Source organism: Gavia stellata, chromosome 1 (genome assembly GCF_030936135.1).
Source record: "Gavia stellata isolate bGavSte3 chromosome 1, bGavSte3.hap2, whole genome shotgun sequence".
In the NCBI taxonomy this organism is placed as follows: domain Eukaryota; kingdom Metazoa; phylum Chordata; class Aves; order Gaviiformes; family Gaviidae; genus Gavia; species Gavia stellata.
In genome coordinates, this window is record NC_082594.1 from 33,606,596 (window position 1) to 33,627,776 (window position 21,181).

General features: G+C 41.1%; 1 protein-coding gene across 2 annotated transcripts in view; it reads left to right on the plus strand.

Annotated features, from left to right (window-relative positions):
• Positions 1–20,929, plus strand: part of ENOX1 (ecto-NOX disulfide-thiol exchanger 1) — a 374,261-nt gene extending 353,332 nt beyond the window's left edge. For both annotated transcript variants that reach the window (XM_059833157.1, XM_059833238.1), the window contains exons 15-17: positions 13,609–13,711; positions 16,782–16,867; positions 19,972–20,929. In XM_059833157.1, coding sequence (XP_059689140.1) covers positions 13,609–13,711; positions 16,782–16,867; positions 19,972–20,103 — 321 coding nt within the window. In that variant the 3' untranslated portion in view covers positions 20,104–20,929. The remainder of the gene's footprint in view (positions 1–13,608; positions 13,712–16,781; positions 16,868–19,971) is intronic.
• The last annotated feature ends 252 nt before the right edge of the window (positions 20,930–21,181 follow it).

Sequence of the window (21,181 nt, forward strand, 5' to 3'; positions counted from 1 at the left end):
TAAATGGACCCATCTTCATTTTTTTTCTCCTGTTTTTGCAGGAGAATTGAGCACAGTTAACTAAGAGGCTGGAGCAATTGCAATGTTACCCTCCCTGCCATGGCAGTTCACACACAAATCTGGCAGGACAAACCCAGAAATTCTAGTGTATTGCCAGTACATCTGTTATTTCCAGAAAGCAAAACCATCTTACAAGACTCTGTAAACAGTCATAAGGGTGTTTCATGAGTGGCTTGCCAGGCACATGCAGTATTATTTGTTATGGCTGTTGACATTTCCCAGCTATACTCAGTGGCAGGAAAGGGCAAATGTCAGGCCCAAGTGGTACACAGAGCCCGGGATCCTGCCCTGGTGTTAACAGACACTTCAACACCCAGGAGTGCCAGAGGTGCTGTCACTGAGCATTCATTTCCTTCAGCCCTGCAGTTAGGAAAAGTTTGCTTCTTGCTTCTAATCTACACCCCTTTTAATTTCCTCTTCATTGCTGTATATAATGATATTTAATTCACATGTCTGTCTTAACTGAAGAGAAAATAATGGCCAATGGCCAATTATAATTTCAGATATAATCCTTTTCCAGGATGTTCCCAGACTTTTGGGACCTGATTAGTCCCAAGGTGAAAAAAAGTCTTGCTTGGGAGGTGTGCTCAAGTAGAGAACATTTTGCAAACTGAAAATGCTAATCACATGTTTTGTGGCTAACTCTATAAAGGCAATTTATTCTTCTACTGTTTTTGTAAGTTCAGTGGCTTTCTGTGGAGCCTCTTGTATGTAGGTTAATCCTGTGTTTTGATCAAAGATCTCCTTTTGCTCACTGCTGATTTCAGTGGGGGCACTGCATGCAAATACAGTTATATAGCCTTGGTAAATATATCCCTATTTTGGGGGTGGGAAGGTTAACATCCATGGTATCCCTCTATTGTTAATGGAGAAAGGGAGATTTTTTTATGCAAGCCTCATTTTAGAAGTACCCAGTGATCTTCTTCCAGGAGTTTGGCACTCTCCCTTGACAGCTATCTGCCTTCCTTAGGATGGAGGATAGCTCTGGTGATTAACTTCTGCCCTTTGTAAAAGTGCCATAAAATGGTAGTCAAGAGTATCGGTCCTCCAAGTTCAGACCAAAGCAAGAGATGGGTCATGGTCACAGAAGCATTTTGAATGCCCAGGTCGCAATTGCATGGTGAAGTCCTGACTCTGTTGAAGTCAGTAATTAAATTCCCATCAGGTTAAAAAGCCAGGATTTCACCAAAAGACTTTTAGGGTTACTTCATTATCACCAAGGCATAATAAAATGAAAGTATTTCAGAGAGTGAACCTGATTTCACCACAAGTTTTTTTACCAGCTTTTTGTTCTGTTTGAGTTTCATTGTTTGAACAAAGTAATGACTTTGACCTCATTCATTTGTCTGCCTCCAGTTAGCATCTCTAGCAGCTTGGACACAATATTCTGTGGGTTTCTCTTACAGACATGAAATCAATAATATTAAGTAGGGATGCATTTTTCCATTTGAATGCTTGAAGCTGTTATCAGAGCATTTCTCAAGTTCAACCAAGCATCTGACATTTGATGTTGATTCTTCCTTTAATTTTTCCCCTCTGTATCTGCTTTTCAAGCAGTTACCAGATGATCCCTGACTCTGAGGAGGAGTATACCCAGCGTGAAATATTTCAACCACGTACTAAGTTGCTCAGTTCATGCTATACTGAAAGTTATTTTATTCCTAACTACACCCTAGTCTTCTCTTTTTACATAGTATGTATGGTTAATCACTGATGATCTTTACCAAAGACAAGTAAAGACAGCTCTTAAATGAGGCAAAGATTTAAAAAGCTAACCCCCTTCAATTTTTAGAGAAGTCTATAATTCTATCAGACTCATTAGAGTTCAGCTTTTGTACTTCACTATGGAAACCTTTAATAGAAGCACCCAAGGGTACCTGCTGTGAACATCCCATGTCAGGGTGTGTGTTAGTACACACCTGCCATAGGATGGGGAGCCTCCATGCTGTGTGACTGCCTCACATCAAGCCAGGTGAGATGAAAAGGGCCCTTGAAAACAGGGAGAAGAGAGGGAGCTAGAAGAGTGCAAGGCCTGCTCAAATCGTCGCAGTGGTTCGGGACTATGGAACAAAAGTTGGTCACCTTTATTGATGAGATCCCAAGTGATTGCTGATGCTTTTGCTTCACTTCTTTGTGAGTGAAACAGCCATTTCCTGGCTAGCCCACTCTTCAAAAGGCTTGCTCTTTGCAGAACAACACAGGCTTGTGATAAAAAATGTGCTCTATGTGGCTAATATAAAAGCAATTTGGGTCTAAAGTTACAGGCCAGAAAACCCAAGTGCAGGGCCTGCAAACGTGTGTTTCTTTTCTGTCTGAGCTTCCTGGGGTTCATAAACTGTGAACCTCAGCCTCAGCAAGCTGATGTGAATCAGGGAGTAGCTGCCTCGGCTTGGCTGGGGTCCTCTGGCCTTGCAGCAGGCGTTTCTGGAGCACACGGGAGCAGGTGGGTGCTACAAAAAGTGAGGTGATGACAGCTGGGTGCCTTTGAGGGTAGGGAGATGGTACTGGCAGCCTTTCCGTACCTGAGAGTTCAAGGGTTATGTCCCTCACAGGCGATGCCAGAAGTTGGGGTTTGCTTCTCTCCTCCACCTGAGAAGGTTCAAAGCTGTGTTTCCTGAGAAAAGCATGAGCTACATGCATTCTTCAGCCCCTCTGTTGTAACTGTTCCCTTTTGCAAGATTGTATTCGGTCGACTAATTCATTTAACAAATGCAGTTAATTGTCTAAAGAGAACAAGCAAGAGTAATGGTGCAGTGCAAGGACGAGGATAGCCCCTGAAGGAGAGAGAGATGTGGGGTTTGGTTTCTTATCATGGGTGTGTTATGTTGTTAGAAGAAGGTGCAAAAACCCTGCACCCTGACTGGAGCGAGGCGTAGAGCCTTCCAGGGATTAGAGAGACTCATTTATTGTCTGTATTCAGGTTCTTCTGTCCTGGTGGGGCCAGGACCAGGGGGTGAGAAGTGGCCGTGCCTCTTTCTACTCCCTGCCTTTTCCATTCCAGGGATTTATTGTAGCCCTTCCATCACTCGTTTCTTCTCATTTCCTTCAATTTAAGGCATGTGGAGTATGATAAATTCAAGCAGCTATGACCATTCTCAGATCAGCAGCTTTCCTATTTACCACAGCAGGCATGAGGAATGACCACCTCATGAATTCTATACCTGGAAAATAACAGGACTTTAACTGGCTGTTTAGGACCATGTTATCAAAGAGCCTTCTCAGCCTTCAGAAGTTCTTACACACTGGTAGATCAAGTCCCTCTGAGTTCCCCTCTTCGCTGCCCCAGTCTTCGTTCGGCACATTAGAGGACGACAACAGAGTTTCATTAGCACGGTGCAGATCTCTCTGCTGGCTGAATCACAGTCTGTGCAGTTTCAGCCACTATCTAACCCCACAGGGAGCAAATGGCTACAGCAGTCCGAGGTATATTCTGACACGGACCGTGCTACCTGAAGCGGGTCTGGGCTGTAGCAATAACCCTTTTGTTAACGTGCAGCAAGAAATCACACCACTTCCCGTGTCCCTAATTAAAAGTGTCAGAGTGGCATTGTAACTTGGCTTTTGATTGGAGTGAATTCCCATCATCTGAGGGAGAAGAAGAGAGAACTCTGAGACACAATGATAGAACCTATTCAGCCACCCACTCAGCAAATCACAGAAGTTTTCTGATTTTAAATTTCATATGAGCTCCACAGGGAGACAGTTCTTCAATGCCCAGAGCTACCTGACATTTTAATAATATCTGATCATTATGTGCAGCCTTTCATCCCAAAGCATTTTCCCCGAATTTTATACTGCACATGTATACAGGAGTCATCCCGTCATTTCTAGTGAGGAATAACATTCAGCCTTATACATATGCAGCTGTGTGCTTAACCCACATGGTGTACAAAGCAAATCAGCTTGTCAGAGCACTCATGCTCCCCCACAACCACCTGAAGGATGATGGGCTACCTCTGCTTCTGCCACAAGCCTGCTACTGCAGCCCTGGGGGTTGTACACCACATTCACGCTCCCTCCAACCTGCTGAAGTCCTTCAAGGAGTAGACAGCAAAAAGTGACTGAAGCGAGAAAGGAACTTCAATATTCCCAGGAGATACTCTTCTTGGAAGAAGAGTTCATCATCCTAATCAAGACCCAATCCAAAGGAATGAAAGCTCCTAAATGTTTGTTTCAAGTAGTTTTCATATACTCAGATGTAGAGATTCCTGTGAATATGGGAGTTGCCCTGGTTTTTCAGATACCTAAAATTAATATCTTTCAAATACAAATCCTTGCCAAAAAACATTCACTCTCATAAAACATTTAATGTTGTGTCCCGTCCCCCCGCAATTACTTCCTTTTATTTCAACAAAGACAGTTTCAAAACAATTCTACACATCCCAGAAGGGAAATGAACTGCCTTTTTTTTCGCTCTTTAAATTTTTTTTAGAAGTGCATCATTCTCGAGGAGACAGCTAGAGCAATATTTGTGTTAAAGACCATTTGTCAGGGCTTTCACAAGTTCTCAGTCTCAAGTAAACAGAACGCATCCCCTCCTGCAATGCCTTCAGCAGAGGTGGTGGGCAGGTGATGCTTTTGTTCAGCCAACCATTGGTTTGCTGCAATTCCCTAACACAAAGTGTGCAAAATTACAATTACCTTTTCCCTTGAAACAACCACCTTCACATCACATAAAACATCTGTGTTAAGTCATCAGGAACCTACACATAAATCCAGCTTTAGAAAATGAAGCAACCTGATCATACTTTTAAAAATAAGCATGAAGTAACTTTCATATTAGTCATCTGTATTTTGCATATGTACACTCCCATAAAATAGATGTGCTCAAATACAATGAGAACATTATAAAGAGAGTTTCAATGAGAAAGGCATTTTCAGATTATTGCTAGTTGCCTAAACTCAGCAGGTGAAAGTTAGAATAGTAAAAGCTTTGTAATGAAAAAGTTAAAAGCATCTCTCTGGCAAATGGATCGGAAAAATAGGATGTCAAGAGCACCGTAATACAATTAATCTTCACTCCTGAAAACATTTCTATCATGTAGGATAAATCAGACAAACTAATCTTAGATGCATAGAGGTGCATTTGAAGTGCTTCGTTTGCAAGGTCTTATATTTGCTGTTCTAATTTTTCTTCATTGTTGTTCCTATAATTTTAATGCCAGATAATTTTTCAACACAGTTGTCAACTGTTTATTTGTTAATACCAGTGCACTCTTTAAATTTACAGTTCTGGTAAATTTTATATTAGTGTACTTTAAAAGTAATTACAGTGTGTTGTGGCTGACAAAACCAACACTGGTTTCTTGCATAGCACAAAATAGGTTATCAAGTTTAGGCTTGATCTGAATGAAAAGATGGCACCTGGTCCATATCATTTCTAATGATAGGGCAGTCACAAGCAAAAACCGTTACAACATTCACCAGCAGTGCAGCATATGGCAAATACATACTTCTGCATCACTAGATAGTAGAAGGATCCCCTGAGACCCTGGGAAAAGAACACTGAAGACCAAGGGGTTTTTTACTGTGTTGGTGACCTGGTGCTAACTCTAGAAGTAGCGCAGGCTGCTTGTGAGACCTCTGGTTTTGGGCAGGTGGTTGGATGTCTCATTCTTTGCCTTATTCTTTTTATACGTGATGCAACACTGTAATTTGTTACTGTAAACTGAGTTATCCCAGTGTACATAGAAAAGGCCAAGAAACCTCCCTACATATAGACAGTGTGTTAGCAAGACCACCTGATTTAATGTCAGCCACTTTACTGAAATCAACTCTTAGGCTGTGAGGAACCAGGACCATGTAAAATATAATATTTCTAGGATGTAGTTAATTTGCTAGCACAAGATCAATTCATTTGTGGCAACAAAAGAATTATGTTAATCAAAGATTATGAGCAATTTTCTAGTCATTAAAGTATTTTTAGAGGAGCAGTCAGCAGAGAGTCAGAAACAGTCATTGTACAAGGACATGCTGAAAGAAGAGCTGTGTAACACACATGATGTTCCTGGAGAATTTTGAGTTACTTTCAGAGTTCAGACACTCAACCAAATTTTGTATCAACAGCACAGTGCCGTAGCAGCCCATGAAGGGTAACATGCTCCATTAAAGGAAGAATTAGAGCCATTTGGCCCAAACCAAGCATTGCTGCCATCGGGAGTTACTGAATCCTGCAGCCCAACAGAGGCAAGGTAGTTGTAGCTCCATGCGACCAACCTGCAGTGAGGCTGAGCACATATCCCCCTCAGGCATGTGCACAAACACACGTATACAACACATGCATCGCATGCATACATATACACATGGCCAGCCACACAGATCAACACAAACTCAGCATTCATAAACACAAACAGCACTGATGGCTTCATCTTGCTCCCCTTTCTGGCTGATCAGGATACAGGTCTATTAGTGGGAAATATATATGCAGACTTACACGTGTATAGAATGTGGATCCCTCCAGTAACTGGCCTTTGACTCTCAGTCTATCCTGTAGCTGGCCCCTGCCCCATGAATACACACACACACACAAAAAAAAGGTCTTTTAGTCATTCCCCAGACACCACCTTGTCCCGAGTTTCTGGCTTGGACCCCCTGGTCCCTCCAGTAGGTCACGTGCAGTCTCTCTGGTCTCTCCTGGATCCATCCCAGACCTATGGCCACTTCAATATGTGGCTCCCAAGCTTATTATCCTACTCAGTGGCTAGTCTGGCTTGATGCTTACCAGCGATCACAGAGCAGCATACGCACACACTCCGGTCTCTCTAACTGCGGCACCCCAGCTGCACAGCTGTCTGACACCTGGTCCCACTCCAGCTGCTGTGCTTGTATCCCATGGACACAGAACGGAGAGTCCCTCACCCAGGGGAAAAGTTAGAAATTGAGTTTAATGAGTGTAATGCACAGATTAGGGCATGGAATGGCCAGACAAGTGTATTGACCAGCAACCTGATTACGTGCAACCAGTCCCTTTTATCCCCTTCCCAAACCACTATGATCCCTCCCTTTTCCTGTCTTTTGTTTCCCGGCTAAGGACCCTCAACTAAGTCTTGTACAATCCCAAGATGCTCTTCCCCTACATCCTATAACAAGTCCCATACCCCTATAGGCAGTGCCCCCCTCAGTATGTAAGATGATCCAGAGAGCACTTCCATTGACTGGTCTTGATAGGTGTCACACTCAACCCCTGGGGCTGATGCTGTCCTGTGACAGCCCTGGGAGGAGCTGGGTCAGGGGACTTTTTTTCTCTCATTAGGTTATTGGACTTTCCTCATCTGTAATGGTACCTCTGTCCTTCTTTGTGCTCGTGGAGATAAGACTTTAATCAGAAGTATCAGGAGGAAGCAGCAAGTGATGGTGGTTGGAAAGTCCCTTCTGCATGGGACAGAGGCACCCATCTGTTGATGACACATCCCACGTGTTGTTTGATGAGGGCACAGAACTGAGATGTTGCAGAGAAACTGCTGGGGCTTATCCAGCCATTGGACTATTACCCCTTGTTGCGCATCCATGAGCTCTGACCCTGCAGCTGATGCTGCTTTGAGCAGGAGGTTGGACTAGAGACCTCCCAAGGTCACCTGAGTGATTTTGCGATTCTGTGATCATCTGAGTCACAATCACTGTCTGTGAGTGTAGTCATACATTGCCACATTTACAAGGAAATTTGATTTCAGTTAAATTTAAATAAGCTCTTTCATTGTAGTTTAGCTCAACTTGGATTGAATAATTTTGTATTCACCACGGATAACAACATAGACAAGGACAGTAGCCCATTCTCAACTGACAACAATGTTAAGCTGGCAGAAGTTGTCCCGTACCTCAACCTTCCATGTCCCCATAAATTTAAGATGCTTGACTTGATGTGCATTGAAACTGTTGCGAGGCTTCCATTCACTTGATTGGAAATTGAATTAGGCTCCATTCAGGTTAAAACAGTAAGATTGAATTTTCAGATGTGGGTCTGAAGTACATTTAAAGAAAGACCAGCAAAGCAAACACAACTATACCAGACTTTGAGAGATCCCCAGGTAAATGAAAATAAATGAAAAACGTGCAGTCTTCATGTCGCAGGTCAGTTTCTACCCATATTTGCAGCAGAATAGTCAAACCTGCCTGGCCGTCAATAAGAAGTTTGGGCAAGCACATCTGAAGTCTAAGCCCAGTTCTGTGGGCTCAGAGCAGGTACATGTATGCCTTTCAAGAGCTTAAGGACGTCAGATTTGGTATCACACGTTCTTTCTTCTATCAAAATCATAAAAATTACCTTTTCAAGCTTACAGCATCTCTCTGGCCTGCAGTTAATAGCCTGCAAGATTTTTGCTTATGTTTCAGATATGTAGTTTTTTCTCCTCCTACTCATTTTCTCTCATGAATCCCCTGGCTGATGAGAAAATGTGGTGTATCCCTTAAATCTAACAACATTCAGCAGTTGCTCTGTCATATGCCTGCTGTGTCGAACAGCTAGTCTTTCCTTCTTCTGCTACTGTTTTAATGCCTCAGACAATCGACTTTGTACATACAGTACAAACGCCAACATATCCTGCAAACTCTTCCAGAGTCTGCTGAGATTTTTTTTTTACTGGGTCTTTCAGAAGGCGTAATATTATTTTTACCCCCTCACCACACAATTCTGCAGAATCCCATATACTACAACAAAGGGAATGAGGTCTTTGAAGACAATACGCAAGCAGTCATCATTCCCCATAGATTTAAAAGTAATTATCAAACATTTGGATTACCCAGATAGCAGAGGGAGTGTTTTAGCTCTTTGGGTATTTGTCATTTGCATCCTGATCACATGCCAGGTGTCTTCAATGTCACATTCATTAAATCCCATATTCTGCCTTTCAAGCAGAGTCCTGAACAATGGGTGTTGCGGAACTCCACTCTGGCAGGAATATTTTCCAGGCAGAGCAGCTACTGTTCAAGCCCTGCTTAGCTCTTGGTCAGCGTTTTTGGGGAATGGCAAGTCCTCACTGCCCCCATTTTTAAGGATGCTTGCTAGTATATGTTTTCAGGATCACAGAACTTTTTAGACTAAAGAGAACCATTTTTGCTAAAGAGAGAAGTCCCAGGCAAGAGCAGACATTTTATATTCTGTCTACCTTTTTTTCACTGGTACAAGACTGGCCTGTGGAGGATAAGTGATGTCTGGGTTGAGAACTTTTTATTTAATATCATACTTTCCCACAAGGAGAAAAAAGAAACCAGTGAAGGACTGAAAGACCCAAGTCATCCAGCCTAAATATCTGGGGCTTTCTGATCTGCTAGTCCCCTGGAGTGCAGAGCTAGCCTTTTGTTCTTACAGTACCTTCCTCTGTAGAAAGTCACCACATCTCTTCCACTCTTCAGGACCTCTGTGTCTCTCTCTGGAAAATGCAGCTCTCTCAGGAGTCATGCTCTTATTTGCTGTGCCCACAGCATGGGACCCAGCCACTCTGTGGTGGGCCATGGGGGACAGTGACACCAGGCACTTTTTGGAGCAATCTACTTGCCCATGCCTCTGCATTTGCTTCCAAAAGAAGCCAGAGTACATGACAGAATGACGTAAACCCAACTTCCGTCCCACCTTATGGCCAGGGCATGGCTAAGGTATACATCCATGTGTGAAAACTGCCATATAGGACTCTCCACAGCCATCAGCTGCGTGTCAGTGGTGGTGCCAGAGGTCTGCCTGTGGAAATAAATAGTCCATGTGAGAAAATTGTTATTTGCCATCCTCTGTTTTATCCAGCAAGGTCTCCTGAAAGTTTTACAGAAAGACTCTCTCTCTGTCTTTCCCTTCTTAGTTCAAAAGCAGGGAGCCCCGAATCAAAATGCTGGTCCCAAGGGGAGTCTGCAGAATCATAGGGTTTGTCAGGCCCACGAGGGAAATTCATGTCTTTTCATCATCTGCTGATGTATGAAAGTGTCATTTGCAGGAAAAAGCTCCAAGCTGGCAATGGTGAGAGCATCACACAGAATGGTTGCATTCATGCTGAGCAGCTCTGGAGCTGTCATCATCAAATCAGGCCTCCATGTTCTCTGATACCTGACATAATTTGTGAATAATGAATAGGGCCAGGTCCCTAATGATCTCCAGGTGTGATTTAACCTGGATTAAGCCTTCCACATACTGTATTTAGCTCTTGCAAGGTCATTTTGCTTCTAATAAGTACTGGTTTGCACATGCTCAGCTGCGTTCTTGTCCTTTAATGAAATAACTGACAGATGGTAGCAAAATATTCCTTTTATAATGAAACCTGCTGAAGAAGACTGCTTAGGGCCTTAGAAAATATAATTTGCCAAATAAAGGATGGTCTTCAGCAAAGAAAGAAAATACTGTAATATAGTATATATTAAATAATTATCCTCAGGCATCTGGTGATCAGTAGCTTTTTCTCATGTCAGAGAGGTGACCTAACAGTTTGTTTCCAATTAGTTATTGCCTCATTCACCTTTGTACTCTTAAAAGTCTTGTTCTGTGGGTTGGCATAAGTAGTGCCTCTAAAAATGTGCAAATTAACTGCATGAGGATTTTTTGTAGACGCTTCGTAGGTACCAGATTTGTATCTGCAGCATGTAGTCAGATACTTAAGGTTTTCACTTACACTGTAATTAGCCTGATTTCTGGGTGAATTTCACACTCATTTTTTTTAGACACAATTATGCCCATTTCTATTAAATCACTATTAATTCCTAGCAGCATTGCTACTGAATCTTTTATGTGACCATGCACACCCTGGATTTTCTCATGGCCTGTGCAAGCTTATTTTGGTAGCTGAATACATCAGAGTTGTCTAATTTATCATCTTCTATGAGGCAGGTAGTTTTACATGGCAGAAACCTCTACTTTTCAAACCTCCAAGAACCTGCAACCTTCTAAAGCCAGTCGTTTGCTGAGTAGCTATCTTTGCCACTCTTAGTTTCCTCAGGCTCCCCCATAACCACTTTTTTACTCTTTTATCCTCTGTACCAGCACACAGTTAAGGAAGACTTGATGTGACTTCCTTTAGCATCCATTTACACTGTCCTATAAATCATACAAAATGTTCTGCACAGGCTCAAATCTAGGCATTAAATGAGAATCCATCTGTTCATTCCTCCCAATGGGAATATAGTTTCTTTCTCTGCATCACTGCTTGACAAAACTTCTAATCCCATCTGAAGCTGCTAGTGTGTTGTGTTTGGGGCCTGTTATATCAAATACACATCTCTCTGCTCTCTCCTTCCCCTCTCAGGAATTGTTATTTTTAGACTGCTTTTCTGTCTCTGATGGAGTCAAAAGTTACATCTTAACCTATACAAGCTCTGGTGGCATATGCTGCTCTGCTCTTCTGCTGCTGTATCATGAAATCTGTCACCCAGTTCTGTTCTTCTGATCTGTAACCCCCTTGTCATTACTGCCCTTATGGAGAAATTCATGCAAACACTTCTTTTCTTTCTGTTTCTTGCCTGGATTTTCTTTCACTGTTCTTGGATGTCATGGCCAGCAGTAGATGAGTATTTGCATTAGCCTTTGGCTCTATCAGGAGGGGAGTCAACAGTACTGGACAACTTAGAGCATACTCCTGCTGCTATAATGTGCCCTGTGCATTACAACACTACAGCAGTGTTAATGTCAAGGTGATGTAGCTGCCAGAGCACTCAGGCACACCATTATTTTAAGAGGGGATCACTGCAACTCTTGAAATGCAGACTCCCTCCTACCTGTAGATGTCTATATCTGTGCTATAAGTTTCCCTTTGCAGCCAATGAGGAATGTAAAATAGGCACCTCTAAGGTCCAATTTATTTCAACCTAAAGTAAATAACTAAAATACATGACTAAAAAGTTATTTCATTTTTACTGACTAAAAAGGCAGCAAATGCTGACTAGCTTACATGTACACAATTACACATAGATCTCTGGCCAGGGTACATGCCTCAGTTGGCCACAACTGCAGCAAACCACGGGTGACTCAATGGATCTCACTCCTCCTTCACTGTGGGCTAAGGTCCGTCAGAGCCCCTTGTTGCTGGGGGCTGAGGATACACATATGCACGTATGTCACTCAAAGGCACATACAGTTTCTTAGCTGACACATGGCAACTTGCTTCTCTTCACAACATTTGAACCCATGATGCATGTGAGCCATCAGGTACTGCCGATCGGGCAGCTGCTCCTTGGAGCCAGCCTATAAAGAGCACAGAGTCATCACTGGGGTTTTTTTGTTGTTGGTTTTTTTTTTTTTTTAATTAAGAATGAGAAAGTGCCTGACTCTTTTTACCAGTCTCACAGATTGTGAAGCCTTTAGTCATCTGTAAAGAGGCACATTTGACATATTTTGGATTTTTTGCCTTTTTTTGGCATGGATTATTCACACCTTCAGAAATGCCCTAGAGCGACCCAAGCCCACTGTCTCTCTTTTATTGCCAAAAATGCTTGCCAAGAATTTTGGAGCAAGGCAGCACCCTGAGTGCATGTTCTAGATGGTCCACATCATTACACCGAATAGTGCAAATCTGCTAGCATTTAATGCTGCCCAGTCCCATACAACCTCCAGCTGCTTACCTTGACTTCCCCAAGCAGAACAAGAGCACCATTCCTGCACAGTCCTACCTCACACCTCCATATCTCCAGCCCCATGCTCTCTGCCTCTGAGGTTTTGCATGGAATTGCTGAGCATTTCACACAGCAGATGCAGCAGTGTGAGTCACTGCCTCACCAAGAAACTGAGTTAGTGCATATCAGTTGCTCCATGGAAACAGCCCAATGTATATGCTTGAATATTGTGCAATGCACTTTGAGGCCACTGAAATAGAGATAATTTGCTTACTTCGCATACATCCAGGAGAAGAGCAATCTGTGTCACACAACTGCCTGGGTACTTCTGATGGAACAACTAACATGTCAGAGCTTGGCTGAGAGTTGGATGGTTCAGGCCACCTGGTTGCAGAAAAAGGAGCTCAAAGCAGGAGCCTTGATTTGTTTGCCCTTAAGGCTGGCTCTCTTTCAGTCCTCAGAACAAGGTAGCTTTATGCAAACCGCCTGTTCGGAATGGTCCCTGAAATGTGCTGGCCCCCAAAACGTACCTAGGAATTGCTTGGGACAGGGGCCGACACCATGCCAGGCACTGGTCAAAGAGTATAACAAGGTAGATGGTTGTGCTCTAGTAGCTAGAAACATTGCTAGTGACCGTTGGATTTACTCTTATAGCTGTAGCTGAATGGTTCCATCCATGTTCCCTAGAGGCAGTCTTTGTTTACAGCTTTAATAGCTAGAAAATGTGAGCTTTCTGACCATCCCCATGCTTTATGGCACATCTTTCAAGCTGTTATAATGAAGAAGCACTAGCAACAAAGTTATTACTTACCGACAAGCAAAATTTCTCTTCTTGGCAGCTCTTGGCATAAAGGTACTTCAGAAAGTGTCTCAATATTCTGCAAACAAATCAATTATTTATAATTGTCTTGTCTTTAGACGTGAATTAAAGTAATGATCTTTTTTATAGAGTTGAAAGGAAGCAGACAGGTTTAATTGAAGTAAATGAAATCTACATGACCACCTGTTTGTTTTTTTTAAACTTCATAGGAAATCAATGTATTGACAGTAGCATTGGTCAACCAAGACAGAGAAAAAAATTCAGAGAAACGAAGCCCAGGTCTAAAATCAGAGAAAGAGGCACTATTAATAGGTAAGATAACCCCAAAGAAGATTTTTGAGAACAAAATGCCTTTTAACAAGTTTTTGTTTTGCACATGTGTTTACATGCGTCTTTGTGCTAAGAAAAGTAAAAAAAAGGTACTTTTTATTTTTCATCTGTATTCATAATGGCTTTTAGTAAAAGAAATCCTAAAATACAAGTGAACTTTCCCTTTCCGAAATATTCTGCAGAGTTTAATGAAAGGATTTCAGCTATGAAAAAAATTGCAGGATCTGCATTTAGACTTGCAGCATAAATGTATGAAGACTTTATTTACATCAGGTTTTAGCAGGCTAGAATTGTATAACTTGTTATCTGATTATTAGGCAAAACGGTGAAGGAGAAGAGGATGGAAATAACATTAGCAAACTACCAAGCAAAAAATATGTATACTGGATGTATGAAGCAAGCCAGACTTACGCTTTTGACATTAGGTGAGGGAATTAGCAATATGAATATTTATAAAGAATACCACAAGGCCTGTCATATCCTTTACCTAGAATAAAATCTTTAAAATAAACTCTTAAAGAGTGCCTAAAAGCTAGAGCTTATAGGCAGTGGGCCAGCTAACTGGTACCTACCATTTAGCCACACAGGAATGCTGGCTGTACCCATGCTATCCTTGGAGGGAACATGCCCCATTTATAACCATGCATGTTTTGCATTTGGTTTCAGTGGGGCAGGTTTTCGTGGAGCCTAAAACCCCACAGTCCGAAGTGCTCCCTGTGGCATGGTTGCCATTCACAGAAATACTGACCTGAAAGACCAGGTTTCATTTCTTTGGTTTGGTCTTCTCACAAAATCAGCAGTATCCCAGTAGGTGATAGTTCCAAAACTACCTTAATGTGTTTAAATGCAACTCATTTGCATCTGCTAAGCGCCAGGAAAGTTGCTGGTTTATTGCTGGGGCACGGATTCAGACAGTTCAGACCAAAAAGGTCATTTAAAAGTGAAGAATGTATTTAAATGTTTAAAGGACTTCGTACACAAACTTCCTGTGACTGGTCAGATGTGGAGCAGTGGGATGTACAGAAACGTACGAATTGATTTAATTTTGCTTGTTATAATAAAATTGGAAACTTTCAGTTGCAATGGACAGTATTTGATCTGTTCAAAGATAATTTCTGTGAGAAGTGTAGCAAGGATGGGATTTTAAGAACAGAATAACTAAATTCTTTTTCTAGGTCACTCATTATTTGACTGTAACAAGTGGTGGCAGTGTCCCAAAGTGGGTCCCATCCACCAGCTATCTAATAGCACATTCAGATAAACAGTGTAATCTCAGTCCAGATATTACTGATCATAATACCCACACAACTGGTTCATTGTTACAGTGCAAAGGCAAAAGATGGCTCAAGATGGATTTCACGTTATCTCTTCTTCTGAGGCATGTTCAGGTGTGGCAAGGGAAAAACGGGCCTTGCCTCCACCCATTCACCAAGTTTGTCTCTATTTTACAAAATTCAATATTGTCTCTCTAAGACAATATGCTCTCTAAGACAATATGTTAAGAGGAATATGTTTTCTAGAGGAATATGTTTTCTATGTTTTCTAGAGGAAAAGAGCATAAAAGAAAAAAATTACTAAAAACTTATAATGGAAATCCAGTCAATAACTACAAAATATTTTCAAATTGCTTTTTATTTACATTATATGAAAGAGCTAGCTTTGAACATCCTCAGCTGAAAAGCCTTGGGAACACATGTAACAAATGCAATGCCACTGATAAAATGTGACTTGAATACAAATTGGATTTTCAGTCAACCCATCCAAGTGTGATGGTCTTGGCTTTTGCTTCAAGACCTCTTGTGTGTATGCTTATGATCACGCACAGCACAAAGAAGGCAACTGCTGCTAGGACTCGCCATAGTATAAAATGAAATACACGCCCCTCACTTTGCAGAATCAGAAGTTTGTAAATGCTATTGGAAAAATGAGGGAGGAAAAAGGGTGTTCTTTGCAAAGCCAGTCTAACATGAGTTAAATTTTACTTATCATTTTCAACCATGGCCAGTATTTGGGGAAAAATGAAATCCAAGATTATCCTAATTCATTCAGCATCAAGAAAGCAGTATGGCCTGCAGTACACAAGATACAGTGACCCATTTTTGTCATTTGTAAGCATTTTTAATCCTGGTGTTTATGCTTTAAATATAAGGAATTTCCCCTAGGGTGGTTCAGCTAAGAAACCCATCCAAACAGAGTTGAAAATATTTGCTCTGACTCTTAGATTTGAAGTCTTCCCGAACAGTAAGTAAGACACATGCCATTTTATATTTTCACTGTTTGTTTAGAAGAGGAGAAATTGGGTAGTGCTTTTAATAGCAATTCTGATGCCCCAAATTTTGTTTTCTCTGGTGATCATTACTGTGCTGCCACTTGACTCTCACTGCAGAAAAATTCTCTAGACTTAGATCCTGACTTCTCCTAAACCATTTCTATTCCCATAACTTTTACAATGATCCTATAAATAACAATGAAGATAGACAGAACTGTCTTTCTTTTAAGAGAAAGTAAATAAGTAAATATGTCATAAAGGATTTGTGTTTTCTTCAGCAGCAGTTAGGGGTAATACGGATTAAACACTTTTCATAACCAGCATCAGCGTAATTACTAGAAAAATTTGAGGGAGTGAGGTTTCTGACACAATTATATGAAACATTTTCACAACAGAGCATCCAGTGAAGGGGAAAAAAGCAATAATTTTACCATTACAATATCCACAATTTTATATTGGTAAATCAAGCATAAAATTGGTAGTTGAAATGCTTCCAGCAAGTCTTTGTTTAGAAATTCCTTTATTCATCAGTATATTATCTTGGTCACTTACTTGCTAACTGCTGTCATTCCTGAAGATGAGCTATTGTGTTTACTATGTTATTATGACTGTATTAAAAATGTGCCATTTTGTTATGTTTATTTGGTTATGTAAGAAAAATAAGAATCATAATTCATACTGAAAAACGTGCAAGAACAGACTATTCAGAATTATTTTGCTTATTTTAATGATATGTTGTCTGAGGCAATTTCAATACTTTGTGTGTATTTGTTTTTAATACAGGTATCATATCTACATTTCTTCACGTCCACCCTTTTGGAGCCAATATAGAGTATCTTTGGTCTTACATGCAGCAGTTGGACTCTAGGGTAAAAAAAATTAATCAAAATCTGTTTTCTCTATAGAAATATTGTATTACTCTTTACTGCAGGTTAAACTCTTCATGCATTTCCATTAGAAAGATAATGGGATATAGGGCTTGGGGGTTTGCTGTCTTTATTCATTCGCAAATTACAGTGCACATGCTTGTGTTGAGGTCTTTGCCTCACGCTGCTTAGCTGTTCTTTGTGGCAAAGAAGAGCAAAGCTTTAAATGGCAAAGACTAGCAGCTGATTTTATGATACATGATCCTGAAATACAGCTGAGGAGAAAGAAAGCAGAACAAGAGGCAGGTGTAGCCATGGCCATCAAACTGTGCAGAGTTTTAGGAGATGATTCCTTATTCTTCTAAAAGTTGTTAGTCATGGGTCACACTGAACATGAACTTTCATGAACACATGAATGGACCATGAAGCATATCCTTCATCTCCACACGGAAGTGGAGAGGGCCTCGTAAAGGAATTGCTGACCCTATTACTAAATTCAGAGAAGGTGTGGCCAACACAAAAGTGAGGCCAACACACTACAGTGTGAAAAGTGTTTGTTAATGCATGAGTTCGTACAGTCCATAGTCAATACATACCTGTAGGATAAGATTCTTTGACTTACTTTTAAATATCTACTGTAGGATGAGATGAAATCAAGCCCCAAAAGGGCCTGTTCCTCTCCACTGAATATTAGGCAAGTCAGGGGTGAGAAGCTCAGCTGTGAAATAGCCGCCTTCGGTCAGGTGAATGCTACTCTAAGTGCTAAACAATGGCTCTGCAGGATGCTAGACTGCATGAGATACTTAGCAGATGCAGGGGTCACCCTGCCGTTAGCCACAGCTCTGATCCACATCTGCCAATACTTCCTCTGGACATGGGGATGATAGTGCTTGCCCAGATCTTGCAACATGAAGTCAGGATGTAGCCATGGTGTGCACCTGGACTCAGAATGTGAGTGGCAGTCCTTGTGTGGTGGTCGTTAGACACAACTCCTTTGGTCCTGGTAATATTTTGTTCCTGAACACTCCCTCCAGCCATACCACCCATAGCCAAGATCACCTTCCAGCTGCTTTGATGGGCTGCTTTGATGGGCTGCTTCATGCCACTGGAGGATCCTTCCTCTGTTTCTATGAAAAAGTGTATAGCTAAAAGGAGAGGGCGTCTGAGCTAGAAGCCCACTGGAAATAAAACATGTTGCATGGATGAGTGAGGAAGGATGATGAAATTCTTAGGCTCTATCTTCAGGCCATGGCAGCTCAGATTTGCTAGTGCTTTACAGTCCACTGCTACCCAGAATGAAAAGGGAGCAAGGGATGAGGATGGTAGAAAGTAGAAAGAGAACTGGTGAATTCCAATTTTTTTTGAAAAATCTGATTTTATCAAGATCTGATACATCCAGAGCTTCACGCCTGCAACCATTCCTCTTCTGCTTCTCTATTCCCTGCCTCTGCCACATGTACACCTTCTTTTATCTTGTCCCGAGTTCCTGCAGCACCCAGTCTGCACAATCTCCTTAGTCATCTTTCAAGCCCTTCCTTAACACACAGCATTTGGCTAAGTTTCAGCTGCTTTTTCCCTGGCTGACCCCTCCAGTGCCATACCTCCTGAATGACAACAGCAATCACTTAAAATACTGGCTCCTTGGGCTCCAGCCCTGCTGCTCATTGCTTCTGCCCACTGAGCTCTTCAACGTTCTCCCCCTTCACTGCTGCAGTCCCTTCTTGCGGCACCTTTCTGAGGTGCCAACATACCAGCCCCAGCCCCTGCAGCTACCACTGGACCTACCTGCTGCATAATTAAGATGAGCTGCAAAATTTGACCTCGCTGGTTTATTTTGGAAGTAACTGCTTGTAGCAACAAATTACTTTTTAATAGCACAATCCAGAGATGCAATCTCAGAGATGAATTTCAATTACTCTCCATGTCATTCCTCACCTGAACAGCAATGATAAGGTCAGCATACCTGTGCGGGCTGAGGGCTCAGTATAGAGCTCAGATACATTACCCAAAGGTAACCAGCTGTCCGTTACTGCCATGAGAGTATGTAAAAGATGGACCTGATTACTCTGGGGCTTTAGACTGCCTCCAATACTGGTTTTCAGCGCTACCTGTAACAAATCATTTAATCTTTCTGCTGCACTAATCTTTTCAGGAAAATGAGAGCCGATAGATATTTTCTTGCCTCCCTTGGGTGGAATGAGGTATAATTAGCATATTTTATGTTTATATACTGTTTTAAAAGGAAAACTTTTCACCATGGAAGGTTCCTACTAATATGAATAAGTAGAAATATCATCATTGCCAGAGAAGCCTATCAAACCATGGAGATACCCGTGGATAACAGGTGGCACCAATAGATTTCTTTACTGTTCCTTTTGTGACCATCACTTTAGAAGAAGTAGCAGTAGGATAAAATGGTTCCTTTTCCATGACTGTTCATTTGTTGACTTCCCTACTGATTATACCAGGAAGGTTGCCTTTGTGAAAGTGTTTTCTGCAATGAGAGCATCTTTCCCATTAAGAAGGTGACCAGTCATTAAGGTTTCAAAACCATAAAAACATCCTGAGCAATGCCAAGTCAGAAATTTTACTGCTTTGTTATCTGGGGCTGCTGAATTGGGTCAAACTGGGAGAAGATGGCTCCATGGATCAGCCCTAAGTAACAAAAGTGAGCTGATTAAAAATAAAGTCCCTGTGTTTGTTTGCAAGAGAAAAACTGATGGAGCTGGGAGGAGGATTCAAGAGCTTATTGGATGAGAAGGAAGAATAAGGTCCCATTTGCTTCCTTCTCCTCACAAGCATACCCGCAACTGTAGTTCTTAGATGGACTTTGTACCACACTGTGTGGTAGCAGCCCCTATGTAGCAGTTGTCATTCTTTTACAGTGAGCTGCCACTTACAAAAGCAGAATAATTTCTGCAAGGAATCTACACTTGCTTTGGAGTCTGGAAATTCATGTCAGGCTAAGGTTAAAAAAAAAAAAATGCTTGGTTGGTTTCATCTGGCCTGGATTTTTTTTCTCCCCCTTAGTTCTGTTCTCCATATTTCCTTTTTCCAATCTACAGGGCAGCTTTCTCACTTTGATTTTACCTTTATTTCTTTCTCAGATCTCTGCAAATGAGATAGAAATGCTTTTGATGAGACTGCCACGCATGTTTAAACAAGAATTCACTGGTGTAGGAGCAACACTGGAAAAGAGGTGGAAGTTTTGTGCCTTTGAAGGAATTAAAACTATCTGACTGTGACTAGTAATCAAGCTATGCAGAAGAAGAATTCCTAGAGCATGGCAGGGTTATAAAGTATTAAAGTAAGAAATTTGGGTTTGGGCACATAGTAGTATGTTTTCAAAGTTATCCAAGCCTAATTTTAGTTACATTTGTGACGTTCTCTTGTGAGTGGAAATGTAGTTGTGCACCAGTTCCTAAATTAAAATAAAATCTATAAAAAAAGAGTTTCAAAATGTGACAGATCTGTTTCCTATGAAAACTGAAGAAAGATACACAGTCATAATGATTTCAAAATACTACATGTCCTACATCTAAGAAAAGCTCATTGAGCAAACAGTTAAGGAGAAAGATTGCCCGGTTATGGTCGCTAAGCTACAGCGATGTATATGTAATATGTAGTAGAACTCATTAAGTTTTGTTATTGAAAGTTCTTTCTGTTTAGTAAGAAAATTGAGTAATTTTACAGTGAGGAAAAGCATACCAAAAGAAAACTTGAAGATGTGTCTGAAGTTATTGTATTTTGTAAATTAAGTTATATGCTGTACCAGGGATTTTTGCCTTATTGAAAGAGGCCTGAAAATGTGATTGGAGTCCTCAAGAATGCTTTATCAAGAATATTATTTTTCTAATGTTACTATTCTCCATTACAAGTTCTTTTAACATGGATTGCATATCAATTTTCATAAACATGTAAATAAGGAGGAAAACAGTGTTACTGTATTGTATTTGGTATGTAACATTCAGGTTTATGCATCAAAATAAATATTCAGTTGCATTACTGTTACAAATTTTATAGCAGATATATTAATTTTTATCAATAAATATGACTTCTACCATATTGTTTGTGCAAGTTTTTCTTCTGATGTTTTTGAATTTTTATCAATCCAGCAAGAGTCTTCCGGCACTACCTAAACTATTAATTGCAGATAACTTGGTTAAATTAATTAGGAATCAAAAAAGAGCTTGCAATATTAGATATGATTAAAATAATTAAAAATATTGGTAGGGGAACTACCAGCATGGACATTGGTTTAGCTGAACAGATTTCACTTGTTTTTTCAGACAAGCAGCCAGGTTAAAAATGAACACC